Source organism: Ammodytes marinus (genome assembly GCF_949987685.1).
Source record: "Ammodytes marinus genome assembly, chromosome: 24".
NCBI classification, from domain to species: domain Eukaryota; kingdom Metazoa; phylum Chordata; class Actinopteri; order Uranoscopiformes; family Ammodytidae; genus Ammodytes; species Ammodytes marinus.
In genome coordinates, this window is record NC_137228.1 from 12,259,226 (window position 1) to 12,274,938 (window position 15,713).

The following is a 15,713-nucleotide window of genomic DNA, read 5'->3' on the forward strand; positions in this document are numbered from 1 at the left end:
CTCACACAGCAGGAATTGTGAAATAATGAGCCAGCAAGTTCACTGCACTGCATCCAGAGTGGGCATTAGCTCTGCTGAAATGCTTCCTGAAAGCAGAGCCCACTGTGTCTCTAAATTACAAAGCAATTAGGTGACATTTATTCAACTTGTGCATGCAAATAAATGAATTATGGTAGTCCTAAAGAAGGAGCACGGCCATGCTCTGTACAAAGGCAGGTACCAAAAAACAGGACATGGCATTTTTTATGTTTTGAATTGAACTCAAGCAAATGGTATCCTCGTTAGAGTGTGTGTGTGGCATGAAGAGAGGAGGAAAAAACAAAACAAGAATGAGACGCTGCGGAAGCCACCACTTAGCACTTTGATATTCACAGCCCCTCCAGGTATCTTTCCTGTGACATTTGCTTTAACAACTGTTTTTACAAGATAATGCTTTCCTTCAACATATAGTTACAGTGCCGAGGAGAACACGACTGACATCAGCGGCTGTTGATTGTTAGTCAGGCGAATGGCAACATCATATTCCAGAGCAAGCAAAACAGGCATGTATGTCCCAACAGGTTTTCATACCAGTCGGATCTAAAGGGGAGCTGAAAGATGCACCTCAGAGCAAAATGAATGTCAAAATATACTAGTTGGTGTGCCATTACCATTCAAATAACTTGTGAATCACAAATAAAATCTATAAATGTGTTACGAACATCTTTTTTATTCTTTACTTAGCTTAGCATGCACTTTTTTGTACCAGACAACACTAAGTGGTGAATGTGCGTAATTGCTTACGTCAGCATGCATGTGTTTAGCAGATGTAATGTTTACCATGTTCTGTTAGGTGTGTGTTCATGCTTTCTTTTGCTAATTAGCGGAAAACATGAAGGACAGCTGAGGCTGATGGGAAATGTTGCAGGTATTTGGCCATAAACTAAAGTATTTAGACAATTAAAATGTTCCTAATGATGGCGCTATTGAAAGTCAGCAAATAAATACAACCCATCCTGTGCTATTCCATGGTTTTCAATAAACTGAACTCAAAACAAAAAAGTATATCAACCTCATTGCTTAAGTACTAAAAGTGACAATGCCAAAGTCAGGAAGCTTAATCCTCTGGTGAACACAAATGTCTGAGCATAACATCATGACAATCCAGCCAATAACTGTTGAAATACTTCAGTCTAGACCAAAGCGTTGTATTGACTGATATACCGACATTCCTACTTTGCCTAAAGCCACACAGTTGACAGAGGCTAAAAAGGCCAGATTAAAATGGTTTAGAAAAACATTTACTGACTCTTCACCTGTCTATCATTTTAAACTACCATATGTTTCAATTAGCCGCCATGAACACCAAAAGGACCTCATTACCTTCGAGGTCTTCATTTAAAAAACTTTAAAAAAATAAGTATTTTCTGGCACAAGTACTGCATGGAACTTGTCTACGGGAGGTCAAAGGTCATCTGCTGTCTAAGTATGTTGAAGAGGGGGCTTTGCAAACCCTTCCCAACACAATACACAGGTGTGGCAGTTGTTTGTATTGGGACACATTTGCAAAGGATTTGAATAAAAGCTTATTGTTGTGGATTCAGATATGAAATGTGTTCCATAAATCGCAGAGAAACAGACTTATTTAAAGTGGTAACCACATTGGCATCTGTTGCATTGGATCCAGCTAAGGAACATGTCGATTCTTGCATCACCTGGCCTCTCACACTGTCGCTGTAGCTACAGTAACTGCAACATAAGCGCAATCTTTCTAAACACGAAGGACTAACACATGGAAACTTTTTTAGGAAAACATTGCCAAGTCGCACATTTTTTCCGCAAAATATAGATTTGAGTTTTGACAAATGACAAGCTGACAATCTATGTCGGCTCAAAACAAACCACAGAAGCCTGGCAACCCAAAGTATCCCCAGTCATCACTCATCAGACTGTACTTTTGCGAATGCACAGAATGCTTAATTCAAATATGTGCTGTGTTTTCACAGACAAGTACAGAACAGTAGAGATGCATTTACATCTGCAGAAAGCCAGACATTATTCTAAGTTACAGAAATATCCCAAAAATCCCCAACAAAATGTAAGAATGTATTGCCGTGTTTTCATTTTTATTGGATAGTTTTAAGCATAGAATTCAAATGGGCAGTAAATGGCCCAGGCGGGAGTCGAACTGAAAGGTCCACTGGACTTATCCTTAATGGTACACAGTCTACTGGTAAGCCACCAGGGTGCCTAAACTGATGCTAATTCTTGACAGTGTGACATCATTTTGCAGTTCATATCAGCTAGATGGTTAAACTTTCTCAGAAAAGAATATATATTATAAGACAGACTGAAATGACTAAACTGCTCCAAAAAAATCATACACAACCCTAAGCAATGCATGTGTTGTGCGAAGACAGGCAACACAGTCAGTTTAAAAGCATAAAGTAATTTAAATTTTTTATTCTCAAATTCGGAACACACCTGGTCAAAACCATCCAACACATTTGCTCTCTTTTTGTATAGCAGCGCCCTCTAGCGAAAATATGGTGGACCTACTTCTCTGAGCTCACAATGCACACATGCTGCGTTTGGAATCCTATAGTACATACAAACATTGTAGGCAGTATAGTACACAGTTTTTTCCAGTTTATATTCAAGAAATCAATTAACTTTACCTTTTTCACAGCTGCCATTTTGACTCATCATTGGTTTAAGCAGCTGCTAACATTAACGACGTCTCTGTTCCAGGAAGCTTCTGCAGTGAGCCAGAATGTACATCACCAAACCCTGGAACTAGAAAAAGAAGTCATCGTTACGTTATTATTGTTACACCTGTGCTCTTCTTGCCCAAGCTCGTTAATGTTTCTGTTGTGTTTGTGAGCTCACTTTACATAATCCAGTGTTTTCTACTGCTTTGAATATTGATATTATAGCCAATATATATGATATTGTGAACAAACTACTATGATTTAGAACAGTTTTGGATTATGCATACATTTTTTCAATGTGTGTAGGCTATATATCAGCTGAATAGCTCAGTAAGAAACATCATTAACTCAACAGGAAACCAGGGTTCAATTGCTGGTCAGGGAAGACCCTTAATGCTAACGCTCCAAAAAGCATCGAAAGCATTGGCTAATTAACGTTTAATGTATGCTCTACTTAAGTATCTTCAGTGTTCATCATTACTCAACAAATCTAACAATGTGGCTTTTTTTAAACTACAAACAAACAGCTCTTACACTTAAGCGGTAAGCAAAGGCATATTTCCACTGGGGAGTCCTGCCAGCATAGTCCACAGAAGATCTAAAGATGTGTTCATTATTGTGCACTTAAAGCAAGGGGCCCAAAGAACAGAGGCTAGTGGTGTGGAGTCTGCTTTGTATTGCCTTGGGTTTCACCTCTCAGGCTACAAGAGGCTGCCATCCAGGTCAAGGTTGTTGGGTATGTCCCTAACTTTTTTTTGTTAACTATAGAAAGCATGAAGTAGGGAACTAAAAATAACTGTAAGAAGGGTTACGATACATAGGTTTTAATATATGTTTGTGAAAGTTTAATTTGTAATTGAAAGCACTAGCTACAGCTGTCCAATAAAAGCAATGGAGAAAAGAATAGGCTAAAGCCTATGAGGCGGCTTCCCTCTAAAATGTTGCGAAGTGGAAGCATACAATGTAAACACTCAAGTTAAGTATCCTACTGTACAGTATTTTATAGTAGCCTACTGTCCACCAATATCACCAGCCTAGCTAGAGCTGGTTAGTCAAAGTAGACACTGTTGACCATTGACTTGGTAAGGTCAACTGATGCCTTGTGTTTAAAAATAGTTTCCATCTTTTAGTTAGTCACTCAGAATATGCAGTAACGAAAACAATAGAGCTCTGTTGTGTCTCTAATGTGAAAAGTGACATAGGCAAAGTAAGGACCCCAGACATGAGCAACAAATGGCTGGGGAGCGAGCAGGAAACTATAGGCTACCCCCCTTAACATGGGACACTGTGTACAAATGGGACAATTACACCACTAGGATACCTAAACCATGTATTCACATAAAGATCTACATTCATTGAAAAAATTACTTCAATGATAACGTAAACTAGATGTAACATTTTGATTGGACTGTCATTCAGCCGTCTCGTTCAGAGTCAAATGGGCCAGCTCTGGAGGGCAGAGTGTCAGCTGGACGCGTATCACGTCTACGCATGCTCAGTCTGGGTTTTTACGTTGCGCGCATGCTCAGTTCGGCTTAGGAGCCAGTCATTATAAAGCTCGAGCTCCACCGTCTCTTCCACCTTCAGCCATTTTGACAATGTTAGGAGCTGTAGGACGCTGCTGCACCGGGGCTCTGCAGGCTCTCAAGCCTGGGGTCCAGCCCCTCAAGGCTCTCGTTGGATCTCCAGCCGTCCTTTCACGTAAGCCTTGCATGTTTGGTGCTTTTTAACCTAAATCCTCTTGAGAAAAGACGCATCTCTGCGCCTGTCAAGAGAAGGGCAGGGGCAGCGCTAACTTGTTAGCAACACGCCGGCTGCCTGAAGCAGGCCTTATAATCCAAATGTCAAATTAAAAACGTATAAGAGCTGTTCCAAAATTGCACACATGTGCACATATGCTGCTAATGACAGATGCCACGCATCAAAAAGAGACTGGGCTATGATTGTATATTGCTGGCAGGAATGACCTTTGTGTAATGACATGAGGCGGTGTGACTGCGCAGGCTGCTAATATAGCATTACAAGTTGGGCTTTAGCAAGGGCTAGCTAGCAGATTAGCAAGGTTACGCAGTTTTTGCAGTGTTTATCCACATAGGCATTACATTCACCCAACAGAAAACCCATGAAGATAAACTATGATGCATTATACATTCATTCTACATTGAATGTCCATGTAAATAAAAGTTAAATGAAATGAAATGAAAAAATAAATGTTAACAGAAGCTTAGTTAGCATTAGCGAAGTTAGCTCTAAATTCCCTTCATTCATCTGTCATTCAACGGATATACACTATTTAAGAGTTGCGTATTCGAATTTCCACTCATCACATGTATTTATTTCACACGCATACACTTGTATTACTGGATTATGCAATATTTTGAATTGTGTATGCAGTTTGGCCGACATGTATCCTTTGACATTGAGACCAGCAGACTAGATACGAAGTTGTCTGACCGCCCTCTCCGGTGCTTTTCATCGGGCATGGAGATACACTGGAGACCAATGAATACCACAAGGATAACAAGGTCATGACTGTAACACACTTGCAAGACACTGATCTTAATACACACGCTGTCTGCATTACTTTACAGGCAGGGAATATGTCGCACCTGCTGCCGCTGCTGGCGTCGCCAGCGGCCAAATTGTGGCTGTCATTGGTGCCGTCGTCGATGTCCAGTTCGACGATGAGCTTCCTCCCATCCTTAATGCCCTGGAAGTCGCCGGGCGCGAGTCAAGGCTAGTCCTGGAGGTGGCACAGCATCTTGGTGAGCGACTTGGATTATAACCATCAGTCCATTATTGAAATGAGTAGCAGGGGAAACATTAAATCCATAAGGTATTTGATAATTAAAAAACTTGTTTAATGTTGTTTTTAGGGGAGAACACTGTGCGTACCATTGCTATGGATGGTACTGAGGGTCTGGTCCGTGGACAGAAAGTTCTGGACACCGGAGCCCCCATCAGAATCCCAGTGGGTCCCGAGACCTTGGGCAGGATTATGAATGTCATCGGTGAGCCCATCGATGAGAGGGGTCCCATCTCCTGCAAGCAGTGAGTTCACTTTTTAAATGAGTTCTATTACATTTTAGTATCGGCCTTCGCAATTTAAGCAATGGCATGTAGTATAACAATATAAAAGTGCAACTCAGAACATTGATTTGGCAGGTTTAGGGGGCTTAACAATAAACAAGTTTTGCTCTTTGATTTATTTTTTGCCTACAGAACCGCCGCCATCCACGCTGAGGCCCCTGAATTCACTGACATGAGTGTAGAGCAGGAGATTCTGGTGACTGGCATCAAGGTTGTGGACCTGCTGGCACCATACGCCAAGGGAGGAAAGATCGGTATGTGGTCCAAAATAAATGTCTTGATTTGGTGCAAATTGCAGGATTCTGCATACAGGATTGTTTGAAGCTACATTCATATTATATAAACTTATTTTCCTTTGCTCACAGGCCTGTTCGGTGGTGCTGGAGTGGGAAAGACTGTATTGATCATGGAGCTGATCAACAATGTGGCCAAGGCCCATGGTGGTTACTCTGTGTTCGCCGGTGTGGGCGAGCGTACCCGTGAGGGAAATGACTTGTACCATGAAATGATTGAGTCTGGTGTCATCAACCTGAAGGACACCACCTCCAAGGTGAGGATTTTTATTTTCTGAGCCACAACAAAAAAAAAATCAAATATATGATATAATATGGGCACTCTGGAAAAATGCTATATTAGCAACCACTTACCTGAACTGTTGTCCCTGCTAGGTGGCACTGGTGTACGGACAGATGAACGAGCCCCCAGGCGCCCGTGCCAGAGTTGCTCTGACTGGTCTGACCGTGGCTGAGTACTTCCGTGACCAGGAGGGTCAAGATGTGCTGCTCTTCATCGACAACATCTTCCGCTTCACACAGGCTGGCTCTGAGGTCTGTAAAATATAAATGTATAAAGGTGGTTAAAGGGGTTCAAGTAAGGTTGTAACTTGTATTTACATTTAGATGTTATGCTCTATACTCACTAAATCTGTCTGTTGTTCCTCAGGTGTCTGCCCTGCTGGGTCGTATCCCCTCTGCTGTGGGTTACCAGCCAACTCTGGCCACTGACATGGGTACCATGCAGGAGAGAATCACCACCACAAAGAAGGGATCAATCACATCTGTGCAGGTAAAACAGGATTTCAAGGAGGAGAACTGACTACAGCTGAATTGTGCACATTCATCTATCACTGTACTGACTAAAACAACCTTTAAGATGACTACATTATTTGTATGGTTCTCTCCACCAGGCCATCTATGTACCTGCTGATGATTTGACTGACCCCGCCCCTGCCACCACCTTCGCTCACTTGGATGCCACCACCGTGTTGTCCCGCGCCATCGCTGAGCTGGGTATCTACCCCGCTGTCGACCCCCTGGATTCCACCTCCCGTATCATGGACCCCAACATTGTCGGACACGAGCACTATGACATCGCCCGTGGCGTGCAGAAAATCCTCCAGGTTTGGGATGACTTGCTTTTTAAAAACCTGTACTTTGGATTTGAATTCATTTCAGGCTGACCGTTTTAATCTCCTCTTTTTCAGGACTACAAATCCCTGCAGGATATCATTGCCATCCTGGGTATGGATGAGTTGTCAGAGGAGGACAGGCTGACCGTGTCCCGTGCCCGCAAGATCCAGCGTTTCCTGTCCCAGCCCTTCCAGGTGGCTGAGGTCTTCACTGGCCATGCAGGCAAACTGGTGCCCCTCAAAGAAACCATCAAGGGCTTCAAGGCTATTCTTGATGGTAAGTCTACTGGAGATCACTGAGTCTTGGTTAAGTATTGTGCTCATGCCACTGGACTTCAATTTGTAATGCTAATGTTGCCTTTCGTACCTTTTCCCCGTAGGTGAGTACGATGCTCTGCCCGAGCAGGCCTTCTACATGGTGGGCCCCGTCGAGGAGGTCGTCGAGAAGGCACAGAGGATGGCAGATGAGCTCGCATAAACATCTATACCTGTTGCAAGGAGAAGAGGAAAAACAAAGAAGAGGGGGTCCTTTGGTTAGAGGCACTTGGTTTGTAAAACATGTCAAAAATAATTCATATGTACCTGTATCGTCATCAAGAAAGTTCTATTTAATGTTTCCAATGAAAGATGGAATAAAACAACTGTCTTTACAAAAAACTGCCTGTCAACTGTATATTTCCTGTATGCTTTCATAGTTGTCCAGAAATCTTGTTCCTAATGGGGATTTTCATGAAATGGCTGTCCTCCCTGACCACAGGATGGCAGTCTTGAGTCGTGTTTAGCTTTATGAACTGTGATGCAGCTTGTTACATTGAAATAAAGCAGTGGATGAACAATTAGATGAGTGTTTGTTTCAACTTTGAGGGTGAGAATCTTTTACCAAATTGTTGCAAACCATTTATTACTGTTTGGATACAATGAGCAAATGTATACTTGGCTTTTATGGTCCACATTATTGGAACTCAGTGATGGGAAGACAAACTTGTACAGCTGATTTTATACATTTTAGCTGAATAGTAAGCATTGGAAGGGGTTTAATACTATATATATTTTTTTTAGTGCAGGGTTCATCTACTTAAATTTAGGACCTTATAAGCAGAGATTGCATAATCGTACTGACCCAAAAGTATGATGGGAAATCAACCAATAAGGCTTACAAATTTCTCGTCAGTATATTTACCATACATTTCTATTCATGCAACCTGGGAAAGTGGCAGAAAATGAATGGATTAAACAATTGCAACAGTTTTACAAAATGAACACTTATTTAATGAAATTCCTAGCCTCTGTAGCTAGCAGCAGTACAGTTGGCTTAACAAATGTCTGCCTTCATTTAAAGGATCCGAAGCCTAACATTTTGGGAAATAAGTTTGTCTCGGCTGGTCTTGAAAAATAAATGACACTGCACATAGTTGTGCTTTTCAGGGTGGATTTTTGCAAATAAACCAGCACTGTCTTAATCTATGGCCTTGGTAATTGTCTGAATCAGACAGCTTTTTATTTTATTTTATTGCTCCACCTGTCACACGGTAAAGTCAAGAACATTAGTCTGAATAACGCCTTATCTGCCTAAAGATAGGGTGGCCCAGAAAATGAAGAATTGATCTGCTAGAGAAAAACACACCCACAGAAAATAGTCAGAGAATGGATACAATAATGGCAGACAGAGATACTTGTAGATACAGAAATTGTATTTTGTATGTCAGAGGTAATTTATACATGCTTTACAGGTAAATCTTTGCTACATGGCAATCAGGTTTCAGTCAGGATTGATCGACACAGTTTACACTGATAAGCCTGTATTTTTCGAATTGCACAACATCTGCTCAAGTGGATAAAATAAAACAATTATTGCTTCTGCTTGGCAATAGGAATGGCTTCCATGTTGATGATGTAATCTAGGACACAGGTTGGCATGTAGGACAGCGGCAGCCAGAACAGCTTAGCGTCCCAGCCTGGGGAGTAGCGGGTGCGAGGCCGGACCGCGGCTACAGCGTGCTCCATACAGCTGACCACCTTCATCAGGTCTCCGTCACTGATCTTGGCCACTTTGTCCATGATCACCGCTAAGGCTAGGAGGGAAAATGAGTGGAATAAATGCATGGATAGATGAATTAAAAGTAAAAAGATAGACACAAAGAAAAGAGAGGATCCAAACTTACACTTCTGTAGATAATCCGTTCCATAGTCATCTCTGACCTCCTGTGGCATCTTCTCCCACAGTGCGTTGACATTTTTGGTCAGGATGCCAACGTCAGTCACGTTTGTTTTGAAGAAGCCCGGCTCAATGCAGAGGACTTTGACACCAAAAGCCGCCATATTTATCCTAAAATAAGACACTTCATTGATTTAGTGATTGTGTGCAAACTGATAAAATCATGTGAACGTATTGACCACTCATTGGTTGTGAATTAACACTTCACCTGAGGCTGTCGTTGAAAGCCTCCACGCCATACTTGGAGATGCAATATGGGCCTCCCGTAACACTGACCCTCCCAAACACACTGGCCACGTTCACCACCCTTCCCCTGGCCTTCTTGATTAGCGGCAGGACGCTCAGAGTCACTGCGATCACCCCATTCAGGTTCACCTCCAGCATGGACTTGTAGTCGTCAATGGTCAACCAATCGCAGGGGCCGCTGGGAGTGGCCACGCCGGCATTGTTCACTACGGCCCATAAGCCTGTGAGGATTACATGAAGGACATCTAGTCAATAAAGTCATTAGTAACACTATACAATACTATTTACTGCAGGGTAGGAAATAAGCAGGGGCAAAATGCCCCTGGAAAATCGCAAATTGCTCTTGGAATTAATTTGTTGACGGTATTTATGCATTTGCAAACCGAGACCAAAATGGACAGCTAGGCATCCGTTGTATTTTCCTACACACACAACTCATTTAAACTTGTATGGGAGTGCAGTTGGCATTCAATTTCATTCTTTGTGGTATTAAAAGGTCTTACATTTGTTTTGGAGAACCCTGGCGGTAGGCTACACTGATAGAGGAAACAAGGTATTACCCAACATTTGATCAAATTGCCCTAGAAATTGTCCAAAATGCCCCAAAGTATATTTCACAGATGCTAAAAAAAGTCCAAGATAAAAAAGGTTAACCTGTTTTACTGTCAAGTAGCATAAAGGTCTAGCACTAAAGAGCTCTCCAATGCTGCAGGACAGACGATTCAGAGAACATTTCGCATGAGAGTTGTGAGATTTGGGCCAGATAAAAACTTATAAAATGGCTAATTATTTATCAAACAGCACCTTTTTTTTAACTGCAACTACACACTCACCCTGCTCCCCCACTTTGTCCTTGATGGTGGCTGCGACTTTGGCAACGCTGTCTTTGGACCTGACGTCTAGGTGTGTCGTGGTCAGGTTGCTGGAGCAGGACTTCCTCAGATCCTCCTCTCCCTTCTCGGAGAAACACGCGGCGATCACTCGGAATCCCAGCTTGTCCAGGTGGCGAGCCAGCAGGTTGCCGAAGCCGGTGTCGCAGCCTGTGATGTACACATACTTGCGGTCCTTGTCGGGGACCCTGGGCAGCTCCCTGACCCAGCGGTACAGGTAGTAGAACACCACCAGGGCCAGCAGGTAGAGGTACATGACTGGGAGAACACAGGGGGAGAACTCTCTTACCTCTAACTCTGAGTAAGGTTCGTTGGTATCAGGCAATATAACGCTGTCCAAAGGTGAAGATACACTGATAGTGCCAGAGAGGGGAGTATTGTATAAACTGTGGTGGTATTTGAGTTAATCGCTTACTGAGTTCAGAGGTTTACTTCAGTATTTCTATGTTATGCTACTTACTGTCATTTAAAATATATTTATCATACATTATTGTAATTGATGATCTTGTTTTTAATTAATTCCACCCTCCTATTTATTTTATTGCATATAAGGGTTATTATTATTTCCTATTAACTTGTCTGTACATCTTTTGCACTCTCACATGTAAAGCACTTTGAGCTGCATTTTACAGTCTGTATGAAAGGTGCGATATGTGAAATAAAGATTATTATTATTACATCATCGCAATGTTTCAGATTAAGTGTGGAAGGAAGCTTTGGTTAAGCCTCATTGCACAACACGACGGTGAGAGCAAACCGGCAAGTTATTGTATGTCAGGGATTTTAAAGATTAAAGTTCACTACCCCAAAGTTTATTTACCTGATAAACAGATAAAGTCTGCACTGTCCTTCATGAACATAAAAAAACAAACATTCACAATATCTAACCCTTTATAAGATGTGTGTATTTTAGGTCATTTTGTATTAAGACAGCAGCAGGCTTCTGATTAGGTGAAATTAAAATGAAAACTTTGCCAAACTAAATCACTGTGCTTCTCAGTCTACAACATTCCTAGCTATAATGGATGATTACCAAAACAAATACTAACTGGGAACATCCTGTTGATGAGTGGTTAAATGTAACCCAAGTACTGTATCCAAGCACAACTTTGACGTACTTTTTAAAATAAAACAAAACTTCTAACTTCTGCTCAATGACATTTCAGAGGTAAATATGATAGAACATTTAACTACATTTCTTACAGCTCCTTTACACATTTCAGCATTTTAACTCAATATAAATGTATTTATATAATATACAATAGAACAGTCATGAAAGGAAATGTACCTGCATTAAGTTCTTAATACTTTAGGTAGATTTTCTTGATAATACTCACATACTTTTACTTGAGCAACATTTCTATTGAAAGGCTTTTACTTTTAACAGAATTTATACTGTGGCTTAATTATTATTAGATAATTGTGTAGGCTATATGTATGCATTTATGATTAGTTTGTAAGAATGACATTAAGTAAATACTTCTAAGATATTATTTAAAGCCAAATGTCCTACCTTCAATGAAACAGCTGGGAATACCAATGAAAACAGTGGTGGATATTCACTTTCTCTGGTAACCCAGATGTTCTTCATCAGGCTCTGTGCACGTTCCGTAAAAAAGGGAGTGTCTGATGCGTCATTTGAGCGTGCCGCCTACTTCAGTCTAGAGGAACATATTGCTACAATGGAATGGTTATGAAAACCATGACTACACTGGATCACAACATTGTTTCGACACGTAGGGCGAGAGGGGAATGCTGTAATTTGATAAATCAACAGATTTATTTTCCCATTCAATGCACTCCCAACTTGTTACAGCATATTGAAACACTATACACTCACTTACTGTCCCATAATGAAAGATACTTGAAAATCCCTTTAATCCATGGCCAAATCATAATGAAATGGATTTTGACTGAATGCAATCTTTGAAACAGGCCAAACAGTTCAAGGTCTGTATTTTGCAAGTGAATATTTCTGTGCAAGTCTACGGTACACTACAGCAGTTTAATGCATTGTGCACAAGTGCAAACAATCAGTTGACAGTGGCATAAATAAGCACACACTAGTTGACCTGAACACTGAAGCTGTGTGACAACAAGATTGCTGTTAACAAAGTCGCCCACGTGTTCCTCTCCTAGGCTGCAGTTATGGAATGTGGGTCAAACTACTGCACCTATAAAACCCTGGGAAATCCCAATCAAGGAATGTTTCTGCAATTAAAATGAAAGTGAACGTCATTCTGACTATGTAGTATACTATTCATTCACGCCATGTTATGGGAGGCTTGGTTGGTTCATAGCCAGAGTGTTGGTAAATTGCAGAGAACCAAGTAAACGTGTTCAATAGATCAGTGAGAGAAAGTTTACGCTACGTTTAAATTGGCATTTTTACAAACTGACGTCTTGTTTTACGTATTCCCTCAGATGAGAATAGTTATATCGCTCATACAGCTTCGATTAAATGTATACACTGAAGTATAATGACATTTTTTGACGTAACGGTAGGCCTATGTGACGCTCTAGACCATTTGTAAACAACAGTCAGTGGAGCTAAATCCTCACTTGCAAATTATATTAAGACTCCATGTAACCTAATTAAAATACATATCATACCTGTTCTGCAGAACTCTTCCCGGACTGTCTCAGCTGGTAATCAAGGAATAGTCTCACCGTCGAGGAGGAAAACAACCTTTGGCACAAATCACTGACTAGAAGGCAACAACAGGCGACACCTAGTGGCGAGACAAGTACATGCACCTTAAGTTTTTAGGACCGCAGACGTTAAAACTACTAACACCCAAATTAATAAATAAGCGTAATAAATTAAAACAATGCAATTTTATGGGGCTTTATTCAGACATAGTGTATTACACAAGTAAAATAGTACTAATGGAATGGGATATATAAAACAAAAAGTAATCATAGTATTTAATAATTCAGGTGTTATTTGGCAATTAAGAAACATTGTAATGTTATTTGGCCCAGTAGGAACAGAGACATAGCACTTTAAACAAGTTCTAGCCGTAAGTCCTCACTTTTATGTAGGACTATAGTCTGTTGATATTTTAATATAAATCTGCATTACTCAATGTTTAGCTACAAGGGACGCAAAATAACCCCACAATTAACTTTGACAAGAAACCAACATTATCACCTTTGGAGGTTTGTATGGCTAATGTTAAGCAAACAAATTTTAACACTTAAATGGCTAGCAGATGAGGATATCATTTCAGTTTCTTTGGAGTTGGCCCCGTTTAATTGAAGTCCAACATTCACTGGTGTGAATGAACATAGGCCTATAATCCATATTAGCCTACATATAATAGGCTAAATCAAATAATGCAAATATTGTGCCCTTTTTTGACATGGTTGAAATCACTGCATAACGACATGTTTCCAGTTTCAGTGTGTGCCAGATATCTAGAGCTTTATATAAACGTTTATTTTCCCCACAAGATGGCGCCCGTGTTGCTTGGTTAATTAATATCCTGCTGTACAGACGCTACCATCAGGCACTTGAGGATAACTCTCTTTCCAATAATAAAGTTGCTATTACAATTTCCTGCACATGGAAATGCTCCAGGCCTTTACTTAATGTTTTAGTAGAAAATAAAACATAAACGAATAATATAATATGCTTTTGTGGGATTCATATGAAACACAACCTAAACCACACATTTATGAATCCAAACCAACCAATAGCTATTTTTCAAAAGGTGGTTTAATGATATAATCATTTGTAATAGTTACCGCGTCACCAATATGAATACAGTTATTATAAAAAACATTCTGTTAGTCATCCTTACCAATTTGTAGGGTTTCGTTATTATCATGTCCATTTCCTCTGCGACTTGTGACTGTAGTTTCCTGATGGGATTTGAAGGCAGCAGTGAGTGACCGACAGTGCGTTACCACCAGAAAGCAATCAGTTGTTTTTATAGTTAAAGCGTACATTTATTATGGCAATATGAACCACAAGTAGTTGATTTCTCAATCATAATTGAAGGTTTCGATTTTTTAGATGAAAAATTTAGCTTTTTGTGCGGGTCTCAGGTGATTACAATTTACAATAGACATAGAGGCCTGTTGTTTGCCTTTTTATTCAGACTTTAATGACATAAACAAACCTTCAGAAGCATCACAACACATTGAAATTAGATTGCGTTGTTCATTCAGAGTGTGCTGTTTGTTTTGCTTACCCCTGGATCACATTTTGTATCTTCAACAAAGATGAATACTAAAAACGTACCTGTACGTCCAAACAAACTAGATACAAATTCAAATTCCTTTCAGCATTCAGCAAAGTTTTCTTGAACAAAAACACAAGCAGAAATTTCTTTCAAGGTTAACAAGGTGTAGCAAAAGGTCAGCTAACGTTGGAATTTATTATTACGTCTAAAGGGAATTAACAACCAGATTCTCCTTTTCGTGTTTCTAGTGTATGTTTTTGAAACTTGCAGTATTTTGCCCAGTGGTATGAAAATAACATGCATTCCTTAGTTGATGCACTTAAGGTGAAAGAAAGATCACAGAAGTTGAAATATGTAGTCCAACATGAAGCTGAGCAGGAAATCCAGCTGGAAGGGGGCAACAACCTCTCGCACAAAAAGTCAACACACATTCACAATTCACACTCCCATGAGTAGTAAAACTGTGTCATAGTGTAACTTTTGCTTAACAGTGGTGCCATTTAACTGTGGAATAATTGTTCAATGCGCATAGATAATGTGAGTGGCAAAAGCACATAAGAGAAAAAAAGAAGGCAAATAGAGTCAGTGATTTGTCTCTTGTTTTATTGAAATACCTGCTTTTGTTTGCAAACACAAGCCACGATCAGTGTAGAGAAATGGTGTGTTTTATAGATTAAGAATGACACTTTTCATTCGTTAAAAGGAAGGAAGTTCTATATCTTCTTTTAAAATTGACATAGGCTTATGCTTTATTTAAGAGACAAATAAAGACAGTCCAACTAGCTGACTGACTAACAATGAGGGCAATAATAGGACATTATAAATTGTTAACAGCTTGAGTTTACTTGATACAAGAATAGAAATAGTAATTAAACCTATAATCAAGAAGCTCAGTCTGGGTTTATTTCCAATAGACAAATCTATAACAATATAAGACTAGTTTTAGATTTACTTGAGTTTTTAACATTTTTCTTTTGAAACTGT

General features: G+C 40.2%; 2 protein-coding genes across 3 annotated transcripts; one reads left to right on the forward strand and one right to left on the reverse strand.

Annotated features, from left to right (window-relative positions):
- Positions 1 to 4,244: 4,244 nt before the first annotated feature.
- On the forward strand, positions 4,245 to 8,027 carry atp5f1b (ATP synthase F1 subunit beta). Its single transcript, XM_080053069.1, has 10 exons — positions 4,245 to 4,391; positions 5,282 to 5,455; positions 5,567 to 5,741; positions 5,913 to 6,034; positions 6,146 to 6,330; positions 6,449 to 6,607; positions 6,723 to 6,845; positions 6,967 to 7,179; positions 7,264 to 7,465; positions 7,569 to 8,027. The coding sequence occupies exons 1-10, from the start codon at positions 4,289 to 4,291 to the stop codon at positions 7,664 to 7,666; spliced, it is 1,554 nt and encodes a 517-aa protein (XP_079909195.1). The 5' UTR covers positions 4,245 to 4,288; the 3' UTR covers positions 7,667 to 8,027.
- An 843-nt stretch (positions 8,028 to 8,870) lies between these two features.
- On the reverse strand, positions 8,871 to 13,221 carry LOC307269690 (retinol dehydrogenase 7-like). Of its 2 annotated transcripts, none has more exons than XM_080052696.1 (5): positions 13,153 to 13,221; positions 10,483 to 10,797; positions 9,612 to 9,870; positions 9,351 to 9,514; positions 8,871 to 9,260 (listed from the first exon to the last, which is right to left on the reverse strand). In XM_080052696.1, exons 2-5 carry the CDS (start codon positions 10,793 to 10,795, stop codon positions 9,037 to 9,039), a joined length of 960 nt encoding a protein of 319 aa, XP_079908822.1. In that variant the 5' UTR covers positions 10,796 to 10,797; positions 13,153 to 13,221; the 3' UTR covers positions 8,871 to 9,036. The 2 variants fall into 2 exon arrangements, with proteins under 2 accessions (XP_079908822.1, XP_079908821.1); XM_080052695.1 differs by lacking the exon at positions 13,153 to 13,221 and adding an exon at positions 12,053 to 12,129.
- Positions 13,222 to 15,713: the final 2,492 nt, after the last annotated feature.

Bases quoted from the DNA above. Each gene is read 5' to 3' on its own strand.
- atp5f1b (XM_080053069.1), top strand. From the start codon at position 4,289: ATGTTAGGAGCTGTAGGACGCTGCTGCACCGGGGCTCTGCAGGCTCTC. The intron at 5,742-5,912 runs GTGAGTTCACTT...TTTTGCCTACAG, and splicing joins GGTCCCATCTCCTGCAAGCA to AACCGCCGCCATCCACGCTG. The intron at 6,608-6,722 runs GTCTGTAAAATA...GTTGTTCCTCAG, and splicing joins TCACACAGGCTGGCTCTGAG to GTGTCTGCCCTGCTGGGTCG.
- LOC307269690 (XM_080052696.1), bottom strand. From the start codon at position 10,795: ATGTACCTCTACCTGCTGGCCCTGGTGGTGTTCTACTACCTGTACCGC. The intron at 9,871-10,482 runs GTGAGTGTGTAG...TAATCCTCACAG, and splicing joins GGACAAAGTGGGGGAGCAGG to GCTTATGGGCCGTAGTGAAC. The intron at 9,515-9,611 runs GTGAAGTGTTAA...GTCTTATTTTAG, and splicing joins GCTTTCAACGACAGCCTCAG to GATAAATATGGCGGCTTTTG.